This window comes from Heteronotia binoei, chromosome 5, assembly GCF_032191835.1.
Source record: "Heteronotia binoei isolate CCM8104 ecotype False Entrance Well chromosome 5, APGP_CSIRO_Hbin_v1, whole genome shotgun sequence".
In the NCBI taxonomy this organism is placed as follows: domain Eukaryota; kingdom Metazoa; phylum Chordata; class Lepidosauria; order Squamata; family Gekkonidae; genus Heteronotia; species Heteronotia binoei.
The window spans coordinates 108,992,617-109,011,979 of NC_083227.1; the positions used below are offsets into that span (position 1 = coordinate 108,992,617).

Here is a 19,363-nt window from a genome sequence, read left to right on the forward strand (position 1 = left end):
CAATCAGAAGGTTTGCTTTTGGTTCCATTCTGTCTTCCCCCAAGCCTGGGGAAGTCAAACACCTTGTTATTTCTCTTCTTTGGATGCTGTATGAATAGCTTCCTTCATAATTCCAGCTTGTGCTCAGTAATGTAATAATGGGGCCCAGCTCTGCTGTATAACTTGAGCTCCCCTTGCTTTACCCCTTTCCTTCCACATACTTCCCCCCTAGATCTATTTTTTGTTTTTTTTCTCACAGATTTGCTTCCTTGGGTTCCTACAGGCACTTTTATAGCACTAATCCTCCTCATCTGTGTATGTTGAAAACCATTAGCTACCTAGACTCTTGGGAACTACCTCAGATGGTTTTCCCTATGTAGAATCATTTAAGAATAGGTAATGCAGTCCTCTGCTTTCCTTGCTACCCCCACTCCCCTGGCACAAGCATATCTACATATTTAGAATCTCCAGTGGGCATGCTGGTGTTTGGTGTTAATGCAGGCTCAATATTCTTGACTGCATACATGCGTTTTGCTATTTCATTGAATAAAACTAACTCAATTTCTTTCTATGCCTGCTTCATTGTTCCTTTCCTTTAAATAATCCTTAGAAGTGTATGGGTGTGTTATCAGTTTGGCCATATGTTACAGACACTAAATCTGCAACTCTTTTAAGACAGGAGAGGTGGCAGAAGAGAGTGAGTTCACATGTGAGAGTGAGACACATGTTCATGCGTATCTTTTATGAATACACTCAGTAATACTGAAGCCCCACTATTAACCAAACCTGTAAATGTGCTGTGGGTGCTGCATAATAACTAGATTAGAACAGCAACATCACTCAATAAAGTGATGTTAAGCAAATCAATGTAAAGCAATGCAACGTACCACTTTCCTATTGTCACAAAATCCATCAGTCAAGGATGCTCAACAGGCTGTTCAGGCAACATGCAAATATACTTCTTCGTTCTCACTGAGGCATAGCATTGGCTACTATTATGGTTAAAATACTCTGGCTTAACCAGCAGTGAGGACCAGGGGCAACAGAAGTAACAGCGGGTGAACTAAAGGATAGACTCTCTTTACACTATCCCTCATAATACCAGATCTTGCTGACCCCATCTTGCTGCTGATCTCAATAAGATACGGGGACCCCCATCAGTGGAAACTACACTGGCACCCTAAGCTACTTCTAAGTGCAAGCACAGTGATGCTAAAAAGTAGGCTGAAGAGAGGGCAGACCCTTGACCAGCTCAAAAATTTCAATTTATAGCTGAGCCAAAGGTTTGATCCCTTTACCAATCCCCTGGGAGCAAGAACAGATACTCCTATAGGAAGTTTGATATAAATAAAAATACCTACCCCTGAACTACATGCACAAACCACCTTCCACCATACTTCTCTACTCCTGTGTTCTAAATTCTTTCTCTGCTATCAGCCACCCCAGTTCCTACTAATTCCCCCCTCCAATTCTCACCCACACTACTATCATTGCTGTTTATCATTTTTACAGCAATTCTGATGTCCGAACTTCTTTGTGGTTCTTACTATTTTAAAACTATCAGCACAGTAATACGGGTATTAAAATTCCTTGGAAACCCAAGGCAAAGGAAGTGATTACCCATGATGCTACTCAATATGTATGGTTGCCAAGCTCATTGTAACTCTGACTACTGGACCATGTAACTACTAATAAAGGTGTTTCACTTGAATCTTTCTGGATTCAAGTGAAACACTTTTATTAGTAGTTACATGGTCCAGTAGTCAGAGTTACAATGAGCTTGGTCATAATTTTGTTAAACTGAACAATGTATTCTAGCTGCAGAACCTGCAGGTCTTTTAATGTACTGCACAATACTAGGAGGTCACAGACTTAAGCAGCAATTTTCACTGGCTGACAGGCACAACCAATGTGCACACTGAAGCAGCTCAAGCATGCTCAGTTATCCAAGGAAGTGCTTCACCTCAGCTAGCCCCAAGCAGAAGTGAAGGTGCCTGGGAAGGCAGCCAACTCACTATGCCAAGTCGTCTGCTCTTTGCCTGCTGCACTCTAAGAGAATGTGACAACTAGGCTACAAACAGCTCCAACACAATAAGAAGGAATTAAGATTACTCTGCAGTAATTAAGATGTTGTTATAATAGTGACAAAGAATGTGAGCTACAACTGATGTACAGCTTTTGAGTTAAATAACACTTCAGGCACTAAGGGCAGGAAGTCAGTTTACAGTTATGCAGAAGAATGTTTTCCATTTAAATAATTTATTTCACTTTTCTCCCTTAAAACTAGGGTCCAAAGCACAGTACAAAGAATAAAACCACACATCAGCAGCCAAGGAAGAGCAATTAATTCAAATGCACGAGCAAGGGACTATGACTCAATGGCAAAATGTCTGCTGGGCATGCAGAAGGTCCCAGGTTCAATCCCTGGCATCTCTAGTTAAAAGGATCAGACAGCAGATAATGTGGAAGACCTCAGCCTGAGGCCCTGGAAAGTAACTGCCAGTCAGAGTAGGTGATACTTAATGGTTCAGTGCTCTGATTCAGTATAAGGCAGCTTCATAGGTTCAATCCAAGAAGTTGCATGAATTATTTTCTATTCCTCATAAAGGCACTGCCAAGCCTGAAAGGGGGAAAAACCAAGGAAGGGGTAGAATGAGTATACATGGGGGGTTTAAAATCCCCTGAAAAGCAAAGTAGCATTCTTTCCTACCTTGAACTTGTTGGTTGGTGGTTGCAATGAATCCCAGTAGCCGTGCTGGCCTGGCATCAGCTGTGGCAGAGCCCAGGACCTGCTGCAGCAGCCTCAGAGCTCAGGAACTGCAGTGGGCCTGGCAGCAGCAGAACAATTAAGGCAGCTGTGTCAGGCCTCAGAATTCCATATGGGTGGGGGAAATCCCCCCCCTTTCTTGTTGGGTCTGCTGTGGTTCCTGGGTTCACCTGAGCCTCGGGAGAGCCTGCTGCAGCTCCCACACTGCTTTGCTGCTGCTTCTGGTTCCACTGCAGCTCCTGGGCTCTCCTGCAGCCATCAGCTGGCCCTCTGTGGCTCCTAGGCTGCTTCAGTGCTGCTGAGCTTACTAGGCCAGCCATCGACAAAGCAGCTTGAGAGCCATGTCAGGCTGCCGACAGCTGCAGAAGAGCCCGGGAGCTACAGTGGGCCCAAAGGCTGCAGTGAAGCAGCCTAGAAGCTGCACCAGGCCCACTGAGCTGCAGGAGAGCTCAGGACAGAGCCACAGAGGGCTTGATGAAAAAGGGAGGAGATGGGATCCCCCTGCAAGTCTCACAGGCCCTCACTTTTTTTTCCCCTCTCTCCCCCCAGAGGTTTTTCCTCCCTCTCCCCCACCCCATACGCTCCAGCGATTTGGACAAAGAGCATAATTAGCAGGATGCCATCAGGGTTTTTGAAATTTTGTTTTAATCTATGTTACTAAATTGTTTCAATCTATGTATTTTTATCTGGTGTACACTGCCCAGAGCTTGGTTTGGGATGGGATGGGGTGATTCAGTAAATCTAATAAATACTAGTAATTCTCTCAATTACAAGTAAGTAGAGCACACAGGAGAGCAGATACATTAACCCATGTCAGACCTTCCACTCCACCAGAACCTGTCTGTTTCCCTCTGTGTCCTTTCTGCAGAACTTTCAATAGTCAGACATCTGATCCTACTCTAGACAGCCACTTCCTCCAATGTCCAGTGCTTCAAAAGAGCTGGAGGAAGAGAAGAAAAGATTGGATTTATATCCTTCCCCTTCACTTGGAGTCTCAGCGCAGTTTACAATCTCCATTCTCCCCAAAACAGACACCCTGTGAGGTAGGTGGGGCTGAGAGAGCTCTGAGAGAACAGACGACTGACCCAAGGTCACTCAGCAGCTGCCTGTGGAGCAGTGGGCAATAAAACCCCATTCTCCCAGATTAGAGTCCGTGCACTTAACCACCACACCAAATTGGTCATCTCCTTATCACTGATGTCTGCTGAGAAAATACCACAATCATTAAGAACCATTACCAATCTTCTGTCACAGCATCCAACTCCCCTGCCTGTGCCACTTTAGACCAAGTTCATAAAACCATTCACCAATAACCAGACACTAAACCTGCGCTATCTAGCATGACGCCATCCACTACAAAGGAAGGCCTGGTCACAGTTCTGTTCCAAACCCAGCAGATGTTATTAGTCATCAGAAGGTGTCATTGGCAATCCAAACCTAGTACACACAAGGCAAAGTTTCTCCTTACAGTCTGCTTTGCAAGACAATGATCTAGCTGTGAGGTTGACAAGCTGCATATGTGAACTTTAACACACCACATCAGCTGAGGTTGTTTATTTTGAGTGTCCTCAACCGGGTCTGCTGCACAGATGCCAAGAGAATAGAACACTGCGTACTACACTAGGCCTTGTGGTGGGGGGGAAAAGCTCTGGCTGGTGAATGCATATCAGGGTGATCTTCACCCTCACTTACACATAATGAACTGTGACACCCTAGTACAGCCTCAAGGCACACAGGAATTCCCTTGATAGCATGCAGCCTTCTCCAGAGTTGCTTTCCCTTCCATTTCCCACCAGAGATGTCTGTGGTATTGCCTGAAACAGTACACTGGAATCCTCTTGCTAAGAGAACACTTCTGTGGAAACAAGCTTAGGATTCTCTAATGAGGCTCTTAAGCAGCACCACTGGTGCTGCACCAGTCTACAGAAGGGGAAATAAAAACAATGTACACAAAGAAGAGAGGTTAAAGTAGAGTAACAAGGCACAATTCAGTAAATGCTTAACTCCTACATGGCAATCAACAGGGCTGAAAAGTGATTAATTATGTCTGGATTATGCCGATAAAGGGCTTTTTAGGAAGGAAGCTATATTAGGGCAACTTGTTAAAAAGTTGCTGTCAAGCATGGTAAAATTCAATGGTGATCTATAGTTTTAGGGCCCTCCACAAAGCTGGTCTGTAAAACATCATGGAGGGCCAATATAACATGGCTCTGTTATTCTTCCCCCCCTCTCCTGCTGTATGGCTTTGTGTAGTGGAATAGGAAACGAAACTAGTAGTGAGATGAGAAGAAGTGAAACCTTTCCATACATTCCTGCATGGGAGTATAGACCATCTGGGAAAGCAAGGATGAGATACTGATAACGCAGTGAGAATGTAGACTTTTATTATAGTTTATGCGGCGGCTGGCATTCCTCACCCCTTCCCGTGAGAACCCTTTGAATTTTGTCTTTAAAAAGTGTATCAATGTATTGTTGGTATCACTCTCAAGGTCCTGTACCAAGAGAGCATCTCGATTTAGCAATAAATGTACCGTAGTTTTATATCCACTTGACTCATTCTTTTGAAAATCGCATGCTTGACATGTTGAGAGTGATCCTAGAGAAAGTTTAACGGCCCTGGCAACTTTGTAACCGGATGGCTGAAAAGATTCCAGAGAGCAGTGAACTTCCAGAACCTGAAGAAAGGGCGAGAGCACCGACACCGCCGTGGCATGTGCTTGATGCCCGGAGAGTCGCGGGGAGAGGTTCCCCTCTCCACATCCAACAACTCTAGGTCACCCCTCGTCAGTGGCAACCGTGCATGTCTACAATCACAATGGACGAGGCGCAACCGCGCAGAGACGCTATCCTGACCAGACACATACGTAAGGTGAGAATGGCGATGGGAGCGGAAGAGGAGTACGAGCCGGGGAAGGAATGCGGAGCCGCTGCTACCACACAAGCGGAGGTGGAAGTACCCCTATTAGAGGCGGAGGGAGAAGGATCCCAAGAGCCGTCGGGTCCCAGTGAAGAGGAAGACGAAGGGACCCGAGAGTTTCGTCTAATGGTGAGAAAGGAGGTCGAAGAGGTCGCCAAGGGGTTGCGGGATGAGATGCAAGCGACGGCCATGCTCATGGCCAGAGAATACAAGAAGCAGGTTGATCGCATCCTGAGACCGGTAGACCCAAGGGGAATCCTGCAACCACCCGCGGCTAGACCCTCGGCGATCCCACCCAGGGCGCAACCAGCAAGGCCGCCCCTTCCTCAAGAGGGGGCCTGAGGAAGAGAGCTGGATGCCACATTTGATGGGGACCCGGAGGCGGTGGAATATTTCACCATACAAGCCAACAGCTACATGCACTACTGGGGGAACACCTTCCCTGACGAATTCAGGTGGGTCGACTACCTCGGGTAGAAGCTTAAGGGAGTGGCTAAGCGCTGGTACGTGAGCTTATACAAGGCAATGAGCCCGGAATTGGACGACGTGGCCACTTTTCTCCAAGCACTACTGACTCAGTATGAAGACCCTCTGCAAGAGACTCACGCACTGGCCACCCTGAGGGACATCCAGCAAGGGTCCAAGTCGATTTGTGAGTATGCGGCTGAGTCCCGTTCCAATGCAGTGAGGGGATAATAATAATAATAATTTTATTTGTATCTCGCCCTCCCCGCCGTAGCAGGGGATGGAGCGAGCTGATGAAGATCGAGCACTTCACTCGGAGTCTGAATGCAAGCATACTGGATCGGGCCCTGCAACAAGTGAGGCTGGCTACCCTAATAGGATGGATACAACTGGCGGGCAAAGTAGAGACCAACATGAAAAGAGTGGCCCTCCAGCGCCAGCAGCAGAGTGGCAAGGGAGGCCGGGACCAGAAAACCAGGGTGAAGACAGAAGCAAAGAAGACCCAGGTGGGGGGAGGAGTGGGAAAACTCCTGTCTGCCTGCAAGTGCTTTCGCTGTGGGGACCCAAACCACCTGCCTGTCAACTGTTCTAATCCCCCAAGACCAGCGTCGACTATTACAAAGATAAGCACCCCAACGCCGAAGAAATTGACCAGCCGCCCTAAGGATGCGGTGAAGAGCAGTGCGGTGGCAAGCTCGATCCTGGAGGAGGAGACCATCATCATTGACGAGCTGAGTGAGATGTCTTGGGATTACGAGCCGGCGGGAAACGAGAACGACCTGCTCTAAATAGTGCCAACCAGCAGGTCGCAGAATCACCGGCACCACTCAGGGTGAGAATAACGGGGTCGTTATTTTTTGTTCCAGTGACTTTGCTAAACTGCAAGCTTAGGCGTTTCATTCATGTGAAGGCAATGATTGACTCGGGGTGCACGAGGGACATAATCACCCCTAAGTTAGTGGACGTTTTGGGGCTTCCCACAGCCTCCTTACCCCACCCTTCAGTTTGAACAAATGTACGGGTTGGTGATGAAGGGGGAGCCTTGTATTTTGGAAACTCAGTTGGTCCTGGTGGGCATTGAAGATCATTGGGACCAAGAGGCCTTCGTGCTAGCCCCCTCTTCCTCATATGATGTGGTGTTGGGGGTGGGTTGGTTAGCGAAGCATGAGCCAGACATTCAATGGGGGGGATCAGACAATAGTGTTCACTGATGCGAAATGTCAAACCCATCAGTGGAAAAGGGAGTGGGGACCCAACCCCCGCCCAGGAATGAAAAGGTCTGCTTAACAGTGGAGGAAGTTCAAGCAATCCCCAAGGTGTACCGAGACTTGCGGGGGGTGTTCAGTAAGCAGGGGGCTGACGAACTCCTTCCCCATAGAAATACGGACTGCGCCATTGAATTGATTCTGGGGCAGACCCTACTGAAAGCAAAGCTGTATTCGATGGGGTGGGCCGAAAAGATGGGACTGCGCACATTTCTGAAAAGGGGCTTCATACAGCCTGTCATGGCCCCCCATGCAGCCCCTGTCCTCTTCTGGAAGAAGGATGGTTCGCTCAGGCTATGTACTGATTTTCGCGGGATTAATGGGATTTCGACCTCTAATGCATACCCAATACCCCTCATCAAGGACTTACTAAGTACAGTGTCAGAGGGGAAGATTTTTACCAAATTGGACTTAAGAAATGCATACTTCAGAGTGCGCATAAAAGAGGGGGACGAATGGAAAAAAGCCTTCAATACCCCCATGGGACAATTTGAATACCTGGTGATGCTGTTTCGCCTCCAAGGGGCCCCAGGAATTTTTATGAACTTTATAAATGAAGTGTTGAGAGAGTATCTGTATAAGGGGGTGGTGGTGTACCTGGATGACATCATTATCTATTCCGAGGACCTCCAATCTCATGTGAAATTGGTGAGAGAGGTCCTCAGCACGTTGCAAAAGCATAAACTGTACGCCAAGTTGTCTAAATGTGAGTTCCATTGGACTGAACTAGATTACTTGGGCTTCAGGGTGTCCGGAAAGGGACTGGCCATGGACCCGAGCAAGATCCAAGCAGTACTAGATTGGGCTCCCCCGAGAACATGTAGACAGCTCCAATCTTTCCTCGGGTTCACCAATTTTTACTGTAATTTCATAAAGGGGTTCGCCCAGATGATGCTACCCCTTACTGAACTGCTGAAAACTAAAGGGAGGGGCCCCGATGCCAAAAAACTGGGGGCAAAATTGAACTGGACATCTAGGTGTCAGGAGGCGTTCACCAAACTTAAGAGACTGCTCACAAGTGAACCCGTCCTGAGCCACCCCAATGAACTAAAGCCCTTCATTGTTCAATGCGACGCCTCCGACGTTGCTGTAGGAGCCATCCTCATGCAGAAAGATGAGGAGGGGTGACTGAAACCCTGTGCCTATATTTCCAAAAATTTTTCCCCTGAGCAATGAAATTGGTCCATGTGGGAGAAAGAGGCATTCACAGTAACTTATGCGCTAAAGACTTGGCGATCATGGCTAGAAGGCGCCAAAGTGCCATTTGAAATTTGGACTGATCATAAGAATCTAGAAGCGCTCACGGGGCGCCGCAAGCTAACTGAAAAGCAGATCAGGTGGGCGGGATTTTTCTCAAAGTTTGATTTCAGTTTGAAACACATTCCAGGAACTAAAAGCTTTTTGGCGGATGCCCTTTTGCGACTTCCCCAACACAACAGTCAAAAAGAGGAGGTGGTAGATTCTCTCATCTCCCCCACCCAAGTGGCCGGCATGGTAACTACTCGGGCTAGATCCAAACAGAACCTTCATGCTGAGAAGTGGGGAGGGAAATGGCTGGCCACAGAAACTGAAAACGAAGGGGAAGATCGGCCAGGCGAAGCGCAGAAAGGGGAGGATGGGTACTGGTACAAGGATGGTAAACTGTATGTCCCCAAAAGCCACTGTGCAGAAGTGTTACAGTTCTGCCATTCCAATAAACTGGCGGGGCATTTTGGGTACGTGAAAAATTGATCAATAGACAATTCTGGTGGCCCTTGATGAAAAAGGACATATAAGAATTTGTGGCCTCCTGCCCCATATGTTTAATGGCAAAAAGGAGGGGGGGAAAGCCCCCTGGTCTGTTAAAACCTTTGGAAACAGCAACATGCCCATGGTCAGTTGTATCTATGGATTTTATAGTGGAGTTACCCGTCTCACAAGGGAAAACCATAATTCTGGTAGTAGTGGACACGTTTTCAAAACAAGCGCATTTTATCCCTTGTATGCAACTGCCTATGGCCAAAAAACTTGCGTACTTGTTTTTCCACCATATTGTGAAAATCCACTTGTTCCCCGACAAGATAATTAGTGACTGTGGCCCGCAATTCATTGCCAACTTTTGGCGGGAGTTTTGCAAGCTAATGGGGATAGAACAAGGCTTGAGCTCGGCCTACCACCTCCAGACGGACGGTCAGACGGAACGAGTGAATGCGCTTCTAGAGCAGTATTTATGGTGCTACGTGAATCACCAACAATCCAACTGGGTGGATCTGCTGCCGTTCGCTGAGTATGGATATAATAACAGTGTTCACAGCTCAACCAAGGCTTCGCCCTTCCAGATAGTAAATGGGTACGAAGGCAAGCCCATCCCGTCATTGCCAGGGGGGAGAGGGATCTGGAACCCCCACGACTTTTGACCAATGGTGGGGAAAGTTAGGGAAAAGTTGGAATCTCATACAAGAGAACTTAGAGGTGGCCAAGGAAGCTTATAAAAAACAGTAATGACAAATCACACATTCCTGTTTGGGATTTCAAGCTGGGAGATACAGTGTTTGTATTGACCAAAAACTTGTCACTGAATCAACCTTCCAAAAAGCTGGCCTATCGGTACTTGGGGCCATTCAAGATCAAGCAGGTGATCAATAAAGTGACTGTAGAGGTGGAGTTATCCAAACTGTTTAGTAAAATACACCCTATCTTTCATTGCAGTCTTCTGCGCAGAGACCCGAGTGGTACCCCTTGGCACCCTCGACCGCCAGCTCCACAACCTATCCAGATTGGGAATCAGAGTCATCATGAAGTGCAAGAAATTTTAGATGCTAAAATCAAACGTGGAGAGTTGTATTATTTGATCAAGTGGAAACACTTCCCTGCCAGTCAAAATGAGTGGGTGGCAGTACAAAATGTATTGGCCCTGGATCTAATTGCCAAATTTTACAAGGCGTTTTCACATAAAGCCCGTTGATTAAAGGGGGGGGCAGTGTGTCAAGCATGGTAAAATTCAATGGTGATCTATAGTTTTAGGGCCCTCCATAAAGCTAGTCTGTAAAACATCATGGAGGGCCAATGTAACATGGCTCTGTTATTTCCGCCCCACCTCTCCTGCTCTATGGCTTTGTGTAGTGGAATACGAAACAAAACTAGTAGTCAGATTAGAAGAAGTGACACCTTCCCATACATTGCTGCATGGGAGTATAGACCATCTGGAAAAGCAAGGACGAGATACTGATAACGTAGTGAGAATGTAGACTTTTATGATAGTTTATGCGCCGGCTGGCATTCCTCACCCCTTCCCGTGAGAACTCTTTGAAGTGTGTCTTAAAAGAAGTGTATCAATGTATTGTTGGTATCACTCTCAAGGTCCTGTACCAAGAGAGCATCTTGATTTAGCAATAAATGTAGTTTTGTATCCACTTGACTCATTCTTTTGAAAATCGCATGCTTGACAGATGCAACATTTGGAGAACAAGGGTGAACTTAGATGGTGGTGGAGACATTATTCTGTCTGCCTTTCACACTGGTGCACGAGGAGCCAAAATCATCATCAAGACATCTAAAACAGAGTGCACAGCCATTAGTATTTCTAATGGAAATTATTAGATCAGAGTGTCAAACATGCAGCCTGGGGGCCAAATCAGGCCCCCAGAGGGCTTCTATCAGCCCCCCCAAGCAACCTTCTCCCTCTCTCTTGGTTCCTTCTGCATCACAGCTTGTCTTGCCAGGATTGCTCAATAGCACAACAGCTATCAAGCAAAGTCTCTATTTTCTCAATTGGCTGAGGCTCCTCCCTTGGGGAGGAAGGAGGGAGGGATAGCTTGCTTTGCCAATTGCAAAGCAGAGCCTCTCTTCCTTCTACTGGCTGAGACTCTCCCCACTCTTGGTCCCCTGGGGAAGGCAGGAAAGAGCCAGAGCTTCCTTTGCCCAGTTTCCTGGAACACACAGGAGAGGTACAAAGATGGTACCTTTAAGACCAACGAGTGCTTATGTTTTAAGCATGTTTCATTTTAAGTTTTTTAAATCTTTAATTGTGTTTGTCTGTGTCCTTTATAAAGTTCGTATCTCTGCTACCTGGCATTACATTTTATGACACTCATGGCCTGGCCTGGCCTGACAAGGTCACATTTATGTCAGATCCCGCCCTCATAATACACCCTGTATTAGATGGTTGTATGCCCAAGAGATCTTTCATTAACTTTCTAGAATTATTTTAAAAAGTCCTCTCTTAGTTGCCCAATTATGAGCTATGTCTCCAAAATAAAGTTTTAGAAACCCTTGCATAAACAGCCTTTATGAAGCACACAGACTATATATGTAGAAGCTTCAAGACAACATTCTGGAACATCAGCAGGATCAGCTAATTTTTGTGTAGACAGCACTCCACATTTTCTGGATGATACCACATCTAAGCAGCAGCATACTGAAACACAGACTGCAGGCTCCATCAGCCCTCCTGGAGAGTTCCACAGCACACAGAACACCCAATAGGGGTTCATTCCAGTGCTGACATCAGAAAAGTAAACACAAAGGGACTGGTACGTTTGCAGCCGTGTGCTCCTGAAGCCAAATCAATTTGTCTTGTACACCTGTAAAGGTCACAAATATATTTGCTTTTAAAAACTTCCTTGCATCACAGAAAGAGCTCCGTCATAGCACTGTTAATTCCAATATCTATTTGTGACTCAGCTCAGCACAAAGCCACAGTTAACAAGTGTCATTTTTTCCACTTCTCCAGAAAGACTGCACATGATAAGAGAAAATATTTTGTAGTCATATATTCTATAGTTGCCTCAATAACCTTGTTTTTTTGAGTGCAAACTTTCAAAAAAGCCAGCATCTCCTTGAATCAATAGAGCCTCATTGTTCACCCCTCAATACTAGCTTCACACTCCAAGCTTGCTTGTTGGAAGAGCTGCTTCATTCAGTAGCCAAGAGGCAATGCTGCACAAGTTGCCCCACTTTCATGCACAGCAGCTAATAGGAAATTACTGCAGAGCAACCAAACTCCTCTTATAAGGTAAGGCACTCTGCAGTCTGCATTTGACTACTCTTTCCACACCTGGGTGCTGAAAGAAACTCACATCTCAATGGAGAAGAAAACAAGAGTTAATCCTTAAACTCTGTTGTTTAGGGTTTTAACTAGATGAGATGCAAGAGATCTGTGACCAGATTACATAACATATTTAACTTCATTTAAAACCAGCCAGAAGGTTGATGTGTGCACACTCTGGTTTGGACAAAAGGCACAGTAGTGAGCATGGGAGTTAACTGCCTTCCTTCCCAGTGCTGTTTCCTGGAGAGAAATTGCTCCAGCCCAATTGGTTGTCAGATCCACTAGGAAAAAGAGGCAGCATTTTATAAAAGAAGTTAGGAGATCTGATAATCTCTTATGATTTAATCCAGTTAAACTCGAGCTTCTCAGTGAGATGGAAAATTTGTATGTCATGATACTTCTTCTCACTGCCAGTGGGGGCTTACATGATTATCTTGTATGGAGGAGTTATGTGCAGTGTGAAGTGGGATACCATACGGAAGTTTGCCATCTCAGTCAGAATTAAGCCTACATTAGTAATTATTTTACTAATGCACAAGGAATTGTTGAAGTAACACTCATCAAGAAGAAACAGGGACCTATCATTTCTTACACTAGGTGCTATATCTTGCATTTCTCACCCCGTCAAGATGCATATTACTTTAGTTATACTTCTGTAACTTCATATTGTATCTGCTTACCTCAATTCATCCTGCACTGGATATTTACATCTTTCCTTACAACTGTTTGGAGAGTCCCATACCTATACTGACAGAACTGATTATTCTTTGGACTGGATCTTATTTTTGACCAGCCTCTCTTTGTAACTCTCACCTACTTCTGTTATATACTCAAGTCAGGCTTAAAGGATTTATGCTCCTATGCATCTGACAGAGCATGCTCTGACTCATACAACCTTATGCTGGAAGTTTTGTCAGTCTTGAAGGTGTCCCTGGAACTTCACCCTGCACGTCTCCTAAAAATGTGACAAGACTCTTTGGCAAATATGAAGACAAAGTCAAATGGCACTCAAATGACAGAAGAACAAGCACATGTGGCAGAGGAGATGCTGCTTAATAAGTAGCAACGTCAGTAAATCTCAGGTATAACTGTTTCCCATTGCACTCATCTTATTATCTAGCCTAGGAAAACAACAATCTGCCTGTACCCGGTCACATGGAACTGTTCAGAGGTAGCAGAGAGGGGGAAACCTCCCAAAAGGAAATCTAAATACAGGGAAGGATGTAAAACAGCCACACAATTGCTGCTGTACAGTAGTGTTTGTTTTCCAATATTTTCTTCATTTGGGGAGAATTTTGTAGCTTATCTGATTGTTCAGTCCTTTTAAGATCACTTCACATATTGTGAAAGCACTCTGCATAGGAAACCTGAGTGCACATTAATACAACTGTGTGCCATCAAGTCACACTGTCCATGGGGTTTCCAAGGCAAACGATGCAGCAGAGGTGGTTTTCCATTACCTTCCTCCACATAGCAACCCCAGTTTTCCTTGGTGATCTCCCACCCAAGTACTAACTGTGACTGACACTGCTTACTTTTAAAGCTCTGATGCGATCAAACTACCTTAGGCTGCTGTGTGTAGAATACCACATGGCAAGCAAGTGCATTCACACATATACCTGTTTTTCAAATCAAGTGGATGGGATGCAAGTTTCTTGTGGAACTATGTATAAAAAAGGCACATATATATGCGATCTTCACCTGCACAGATTTTACGCTATACTACTAAGCAAAAACCTTGCTCTTGTCCCTTCTTCCAAGCAAGCCAGGAAACAGCAGAAAACAGTGGATTGTGGCCTATTTCCATACCAATGGAACTTAAAGTGAGGGAACAGGAAGGTGCAAAGGCCTCGAGGTGAAGCTATCAGACGCTGTATTATGAATAATACGTCAAGCGGAACAGGCGGCAGTGCTGTTCATCGAGACCACCCCACCACCTTGGGGTCTTGATGGAGCATGGTCGCCAAGCGTGCCTCGCTCCTCCAATTCTAATCCGGCGCCTCTCGTTCACCCTCCGCCCACGAGGCGCCCAGCAGACGTATTGCCTAACAAGCCCCATTTCCACCTCCACCGGCACTTGTAACTGCAGAAGTCGTCGGCGATGCAGAACAAGCGTCCCACGCAACAACACGCACCCGGACTCCAGCTCTGCGGGCCAGATCGAGGTGGAGATCTGCCCCAAGGGCGGCGGGCGGGCGGGCGCGGTGAGAGAGAGAGAGTGTCTCGCGCTGCCTGTCCGCCACGCGGCATCCCTCCTCCCAGCCTCGCTTCGGGCGTCGCCGCCAACGCAACACAGCTGTGTGGGCCTGAGGAAGAGGAGAAGGCTGCGCTTCCACGAATACGCTCCTGATCCCACCCGCAGCTCCTCCAGCAGAGCAGCCCTCCCTGCTCCCCATTGCCCAGCCCGCGGGAGGGCAGCCTGGCTCACCTCGGGCGCCTCTGCGGGCTGTATCGCCGCGCCGTGAACGAGGCCGGGGCATAGCCGACACGGGCTGTTATCAGGATGCTGCTTCGGGCCGGGCGGCGTCTCTCTGCTGGGGACTAATGACAGGGTCGGTTACTGCCTTACGGGGAAACCACGCCGCTTGTTCCACCATCTTCCTTCCCTTGATGGATCACTCGCTCGGCTTCCCCGTCAAGCGGGTGCCGGTGCTATCGTAGTGCCCTCTGGGAGCTGAAGTCCTCATCTAGCCACCACGACGAGCCAAAGCGCTTTATGACAACTGAAAGCTGGACTACGAGCCCCATGATGCTCCACGTCCTCTCAGTTATTTCCTGGGAAACGTAGTCCCAGTGATCAGGCACTCGTGGGAATTCCGTGTGGGAGGTATATGAACTACGATTCCCATAAGCCCAGGGCTGAACAGTCGCCCCCTTGGCGGGTTTAACTCGCTCCCACGAGTTCTGCTGGAACAGAATGTGGCTCACGCCTCCTAGTGACGAGACAGCTTAATTACAGGGGGCCATACGGTTCAAACGCTGAGGTCCCCAAAGGTATGTTGGTTCTGTTATTCAGTCTTGGGCTTGGAGGCGTGGATTTTTCCTTGTGCCCCTTTCATCACGTTCCCAAAGTGAAAAAAACGAACTCGAAGCGACCATGGTTATTTTATGGCTGGATGGTACCTACTCAGACTGACAATCTTTCCTATCTACAGGAGGTAGCAACTTGTCAGTTATGGCAATTTTTGCCAATTTCAGGGAAATTCCTGGAATTTAGGAGTGCAGCATGAAAAGGAAGGGGGGGCTTCAGCAAGCTATAATGCCGCAAAGTCTGCCTTCAGTAGTTTAATATAAAAAACAATTATTAGATTCAGGTGGATAGTTGTGTTGGTCTGAAACAGCAGAACAAAGTTGGAGTACAGTGATACCTTTAAGACCAACGAAGTTTTTTTCAAAGTATAAGCTTTTGTGTGCGCCCTGACCCACACTGCTACAGATACAAACAATGGAATAAAATCTCAAGTCCTACTTACAGGAAAAGAGAGGGTGGGCAGCCAATAGGAAGAACCAAGATGCATAAGTAAAACTAAAATAGGATCAGGTGGCTGGTAAGATCAATGCCAGTTTGGTGTAGTGGTTAAGTGCATGTACTCTTATCTGGGAGAACTGGGTTTGATTCCCCACTCCTCCACTTGCAGCTGTTGGAATGGCCTTGGGTTAGCTATAGGTCTGGCAGAGTTGTCCTTGAAAGGGCAGCTTCTGTGTGAGCTCTCTTAGCCCCACCTACATCACAGGGGGTCTGTTGTGTGGGAGGAAGGTGAAGGAGCCACTCTGAGATTTAGAGTGGAGGGCGGGGTATAAATCCAATATCATCTTCAAATTAGCACACTAACAAAGAGTTATGAGAATGAAGCTAGAGTCCAGCAGCTCCCAAACCAAAGACAAACCAAGCTCAACCCTTGGTACATGTGAGAACAGCATGTGCACACTTCTTCACATACATTGAAACAGATTTCCTCAAATATTACATGCAGGTGCAGGGGTAGTTGTTAGGAAGAGCTAATTGGAGTCAAGATGCATAAGTAACTGAACAATAAATACAGCTAAGATTAAAATAACAATATGGTAGAACATGTAAATAGCAACTAATTGGCATGCAAATAATAAAGATAATAAAGGAGTTAACAACAGATGTAAGAACCAAGTTTGAGTCCAATGGCCCCTTTAAGACCAAAAAAGTTTAATTTCTGGATATACCGTAAGTAAGAACTGAGTGACTTAGCATGTGTAGTGAGATAAAAAGCTGATATCTCTGTTGAGCCCCGGGGGGTTCCATTTTCCTGAGTGTTGTAATAACTTGTAACTCAGCAGTCTCCAGTTCCAGTCTGTTTCTGAAATTCCTTTGCAATAAAACAGCTAATTTGAGGTCTCCCATTGAGTGCCTCACAGGTGATTCGGTTCTGTGGTGACCTCAGTGTTTAGTTTCTGGAGCTTTTGTTGGTGAGGTATCTGAACACTCTTCTGGTACAAACTAGAGTTGCCATATCCAACTCAGGATACCTCTAACTCAAAAAAACAGCTTCCCCCCCCAGAGCCCCAGATACCCACAGATTGATGCTCAGTTATACCATATGGGGACTGGTCTCCATAGGCTATAATGGAGTGTCTAGTGGACATTCAACCCCCCCTTGCTTTCTGCTAACCTTGAAGTGGGTGGGAGGGCCTCTAAATTGGGGACTGGCAACCCTACTTTAGTAGAAAGAAATTCAGCATATTAATTCCTTAATACAAGTGTCTTCATGATGGGGAAGGTTACAGCTGCTAGCTGGAGGTTTGGATCTCTCTTTAGATTAATAATCTCATTTTCAATTGTACTATTTCTGGACTGTGCAAATAGGCACATTCTGATATTTCTGTAACAGCTGCGCAATAAGACCAAATCAACAAGTGCAGCATGGGAAAACTTCACCTGTTGGTCTCTGCTTGCAGTACAGGTATTGAATGCCTAATGGTTCTGCCTGTGAATTTCCAAGCTGTACATCCTCCCTCTCCCCATAGGGCTTCCTATTAGCCACTCCTGTTGGGCTTGAGATTCCACCTATCAGAGCCCTGCTGTTGTCTCATGGGATCTGTCTCTGAAGCTGCAGGACTTTTATTAGCCATTCCTTCATTTCTGGAAAGGGCTGAGATTGTATCTGCTTGGAGGTAGCTCATTTCCAGGAATGGGGATGGTTCTTGAGCCAGAGCCAGACTGGATGAGTTTGGAACAATTTATTAACTTGACCTTACATAATGTTGACATTTTTGTGGGTGCTGGGACTTGTGGTAGAGGTCAACCCACCGGCTGAAGAAAGAAAAATTACGCATGGGGGACCTGGTATAATGGGTCCCCCGTGAGTAATTGTACCCCATGCCCTTTGAATCTTTTTCTTTCTCTCTCTGAAATATTACTGGCATGTGAGCTATAAAGCAAATATTTGGCTTGTGGTATCAGGGAGGTCTGCATGTTGCTCTCTGCTTGTCTGTTCCCGGACATCTAACCCAGCTGGCGCATCTGCTAGGGTGAACTAGTGCTTCTGGAGAGAGCCATGCTGCAGGCCACGGCTGTCCTTTTCCTTGTGCTGGCCTGTACCTTGAGCACAGGTGAGGATCCTCCCCCTCTTTTTTTCTTCTGGAGCTGCTGCAGGGTTCTTCTCTCCCATTGCTATGACTCCTGAGAATGCAGAACACTTACCATTCTCTTCTGTCCCTCTGAATTGTTGCCTGCTGAGTTTCTTTCTTTCTTTCTTTCTTTCTTTCTTTCTTTCTTTCTTTCTTTCTTTCTTTCTTTCTTTCTTTCTTTCTTTCTTTCTTTCTTTCTTTCTTTCTTTCTTTCTTTCTTTCTTTCTCACCTGGGATAGGGGGAGACTACAAGACTTAGGCATTTTGGTCTTAGAGTGCTTCTGAACCAAAGGAGTAGCAGCTGTCTCGCTCCTGAGTATCCCTTTTTGCCACGGCTCCCTACAGAGCCTGACAGGAAAGCAAGAAGCTGCTGATCAGATATGACAATGTTGCTCCTGAGTAGAGCAGATACCTCTCCCCCCCCCTTCCCCTCCCCCAAGCCTGTGACAGACTAGGATCTCAGTGATAGGGGTCTGAATCCTTATTCTGCTACGGAAGCTCACTGGATGACCTCGGGGCAGTCACATGCTTTCAGACTAACCTTCCCCCCATTCACAGAGGATAGCGTGGAGGCTTGAAGAACCAGGTTGTAAACTGCTTTGGGTCTCCACTGGGATGCATCTAAATAAACCAATAAATAGGCAGATATTCAGTTGGTGAACTTTTTTTGCTCAGTGCTGGGAAAGTCGGAGATGTTTATCTTTGTGTACGGCTATTAAAGGCACAGGAGTCCAGACAGGAAAAAATATAGTATTTTTTATTTTAAATACCCCTGCTAAATACCGCTTTTTCTAATAAGCCAGAGGTGGCCAACGGTAGCTCTCCAGATGTTTTTTGCCTACAACTCCCATCAGCCCCAGCCAGCATGGCCAATGGCTGGGTCTGATGGGAGTTGTAGGCAAAATACATCTGGAGAGCTACCGTTGGCCGCCCCTGTAATAAGCATTGTCACTGTTCCCCCTAACCCTGGGCTGGCCAAGATTCCATGCCTGTGACCATTTCACAGCAGGCAGAAATTCCAAAGGTACAGCTTTCTCCCATTTCTGTGTTGAAGAAAGCTACATTTGTTATATTTCTGGCTGTTGTGCAACTGTTGAACATAGGAAAAAAACATGTTAATGGGAATAGCAAGGAAAACTCTAAGCTAGGACTGTCAGATTTGTTAAGAAGTTTCTGACTGTCAAAAGGAGCTTTATGGGTTCTGGTGTTGCTTGGTGAGTAGCACCACTGTTGGTGGTGGAGGAAAGTGCCATAAAGTCACAGTTGATTTATTTTATTTTCAGTATTTTTGTTATTATATGTGCCTGTGTATATGCAACTGGAAGTCTTGGTGACCTCTT

General features: G+C 46.3%; 2 protein-coding genes across 5 annotated transcripts in view; one reads left to right on the forward strand and one right to left on the reverse strand.

The window, feature by feature from the left end:
* IFRD2 (interferon related developmental regulator 2) overlaps positions 1–15,106 on the reverse strand; it is a 33,625-nt gene extending 18,519 nt beyond the window's left edge. For both annotated transcript variants that reach the window (XM_060240054.1, XM_060240053.1), the window contains exon 1: positions 14,851–15,106. In XM_060240054.1, the coding sequence (XP_060096037.1) occupies positions 14,851–14,902 (52 nt within the window). In that variant the 5' untranslated portion in view covers positions 14,903–15,106. The remainder of the gene's footprint in view (positions 1–14,850) is intronic.
* A 2,571-nt stretch (positions 15,107–17,677) lies between these two features.
* The window catches only part of MST1 (macrophage stimulating 1), a 35,355-nt gene continuing 33,669 nt past the window's right edge, over positions 17,678–19,363 (forward strand). For all 3 annotated transcript variants that reach the window (XM_060240040.1, XM_060240042.1, XM_060240041.1), the window contains exon 1: positions 17,678–18,005. In XM_060240040.1, coding sequence (XP_060096023.1) covers positions 17,951–18,005 — 55 coding nt within the window. In that variant the 5' untranslated portion in view covers positions 17,678–17,950. The remainder of the gene's footprint in view (positions 18,006–19,363) is intronic.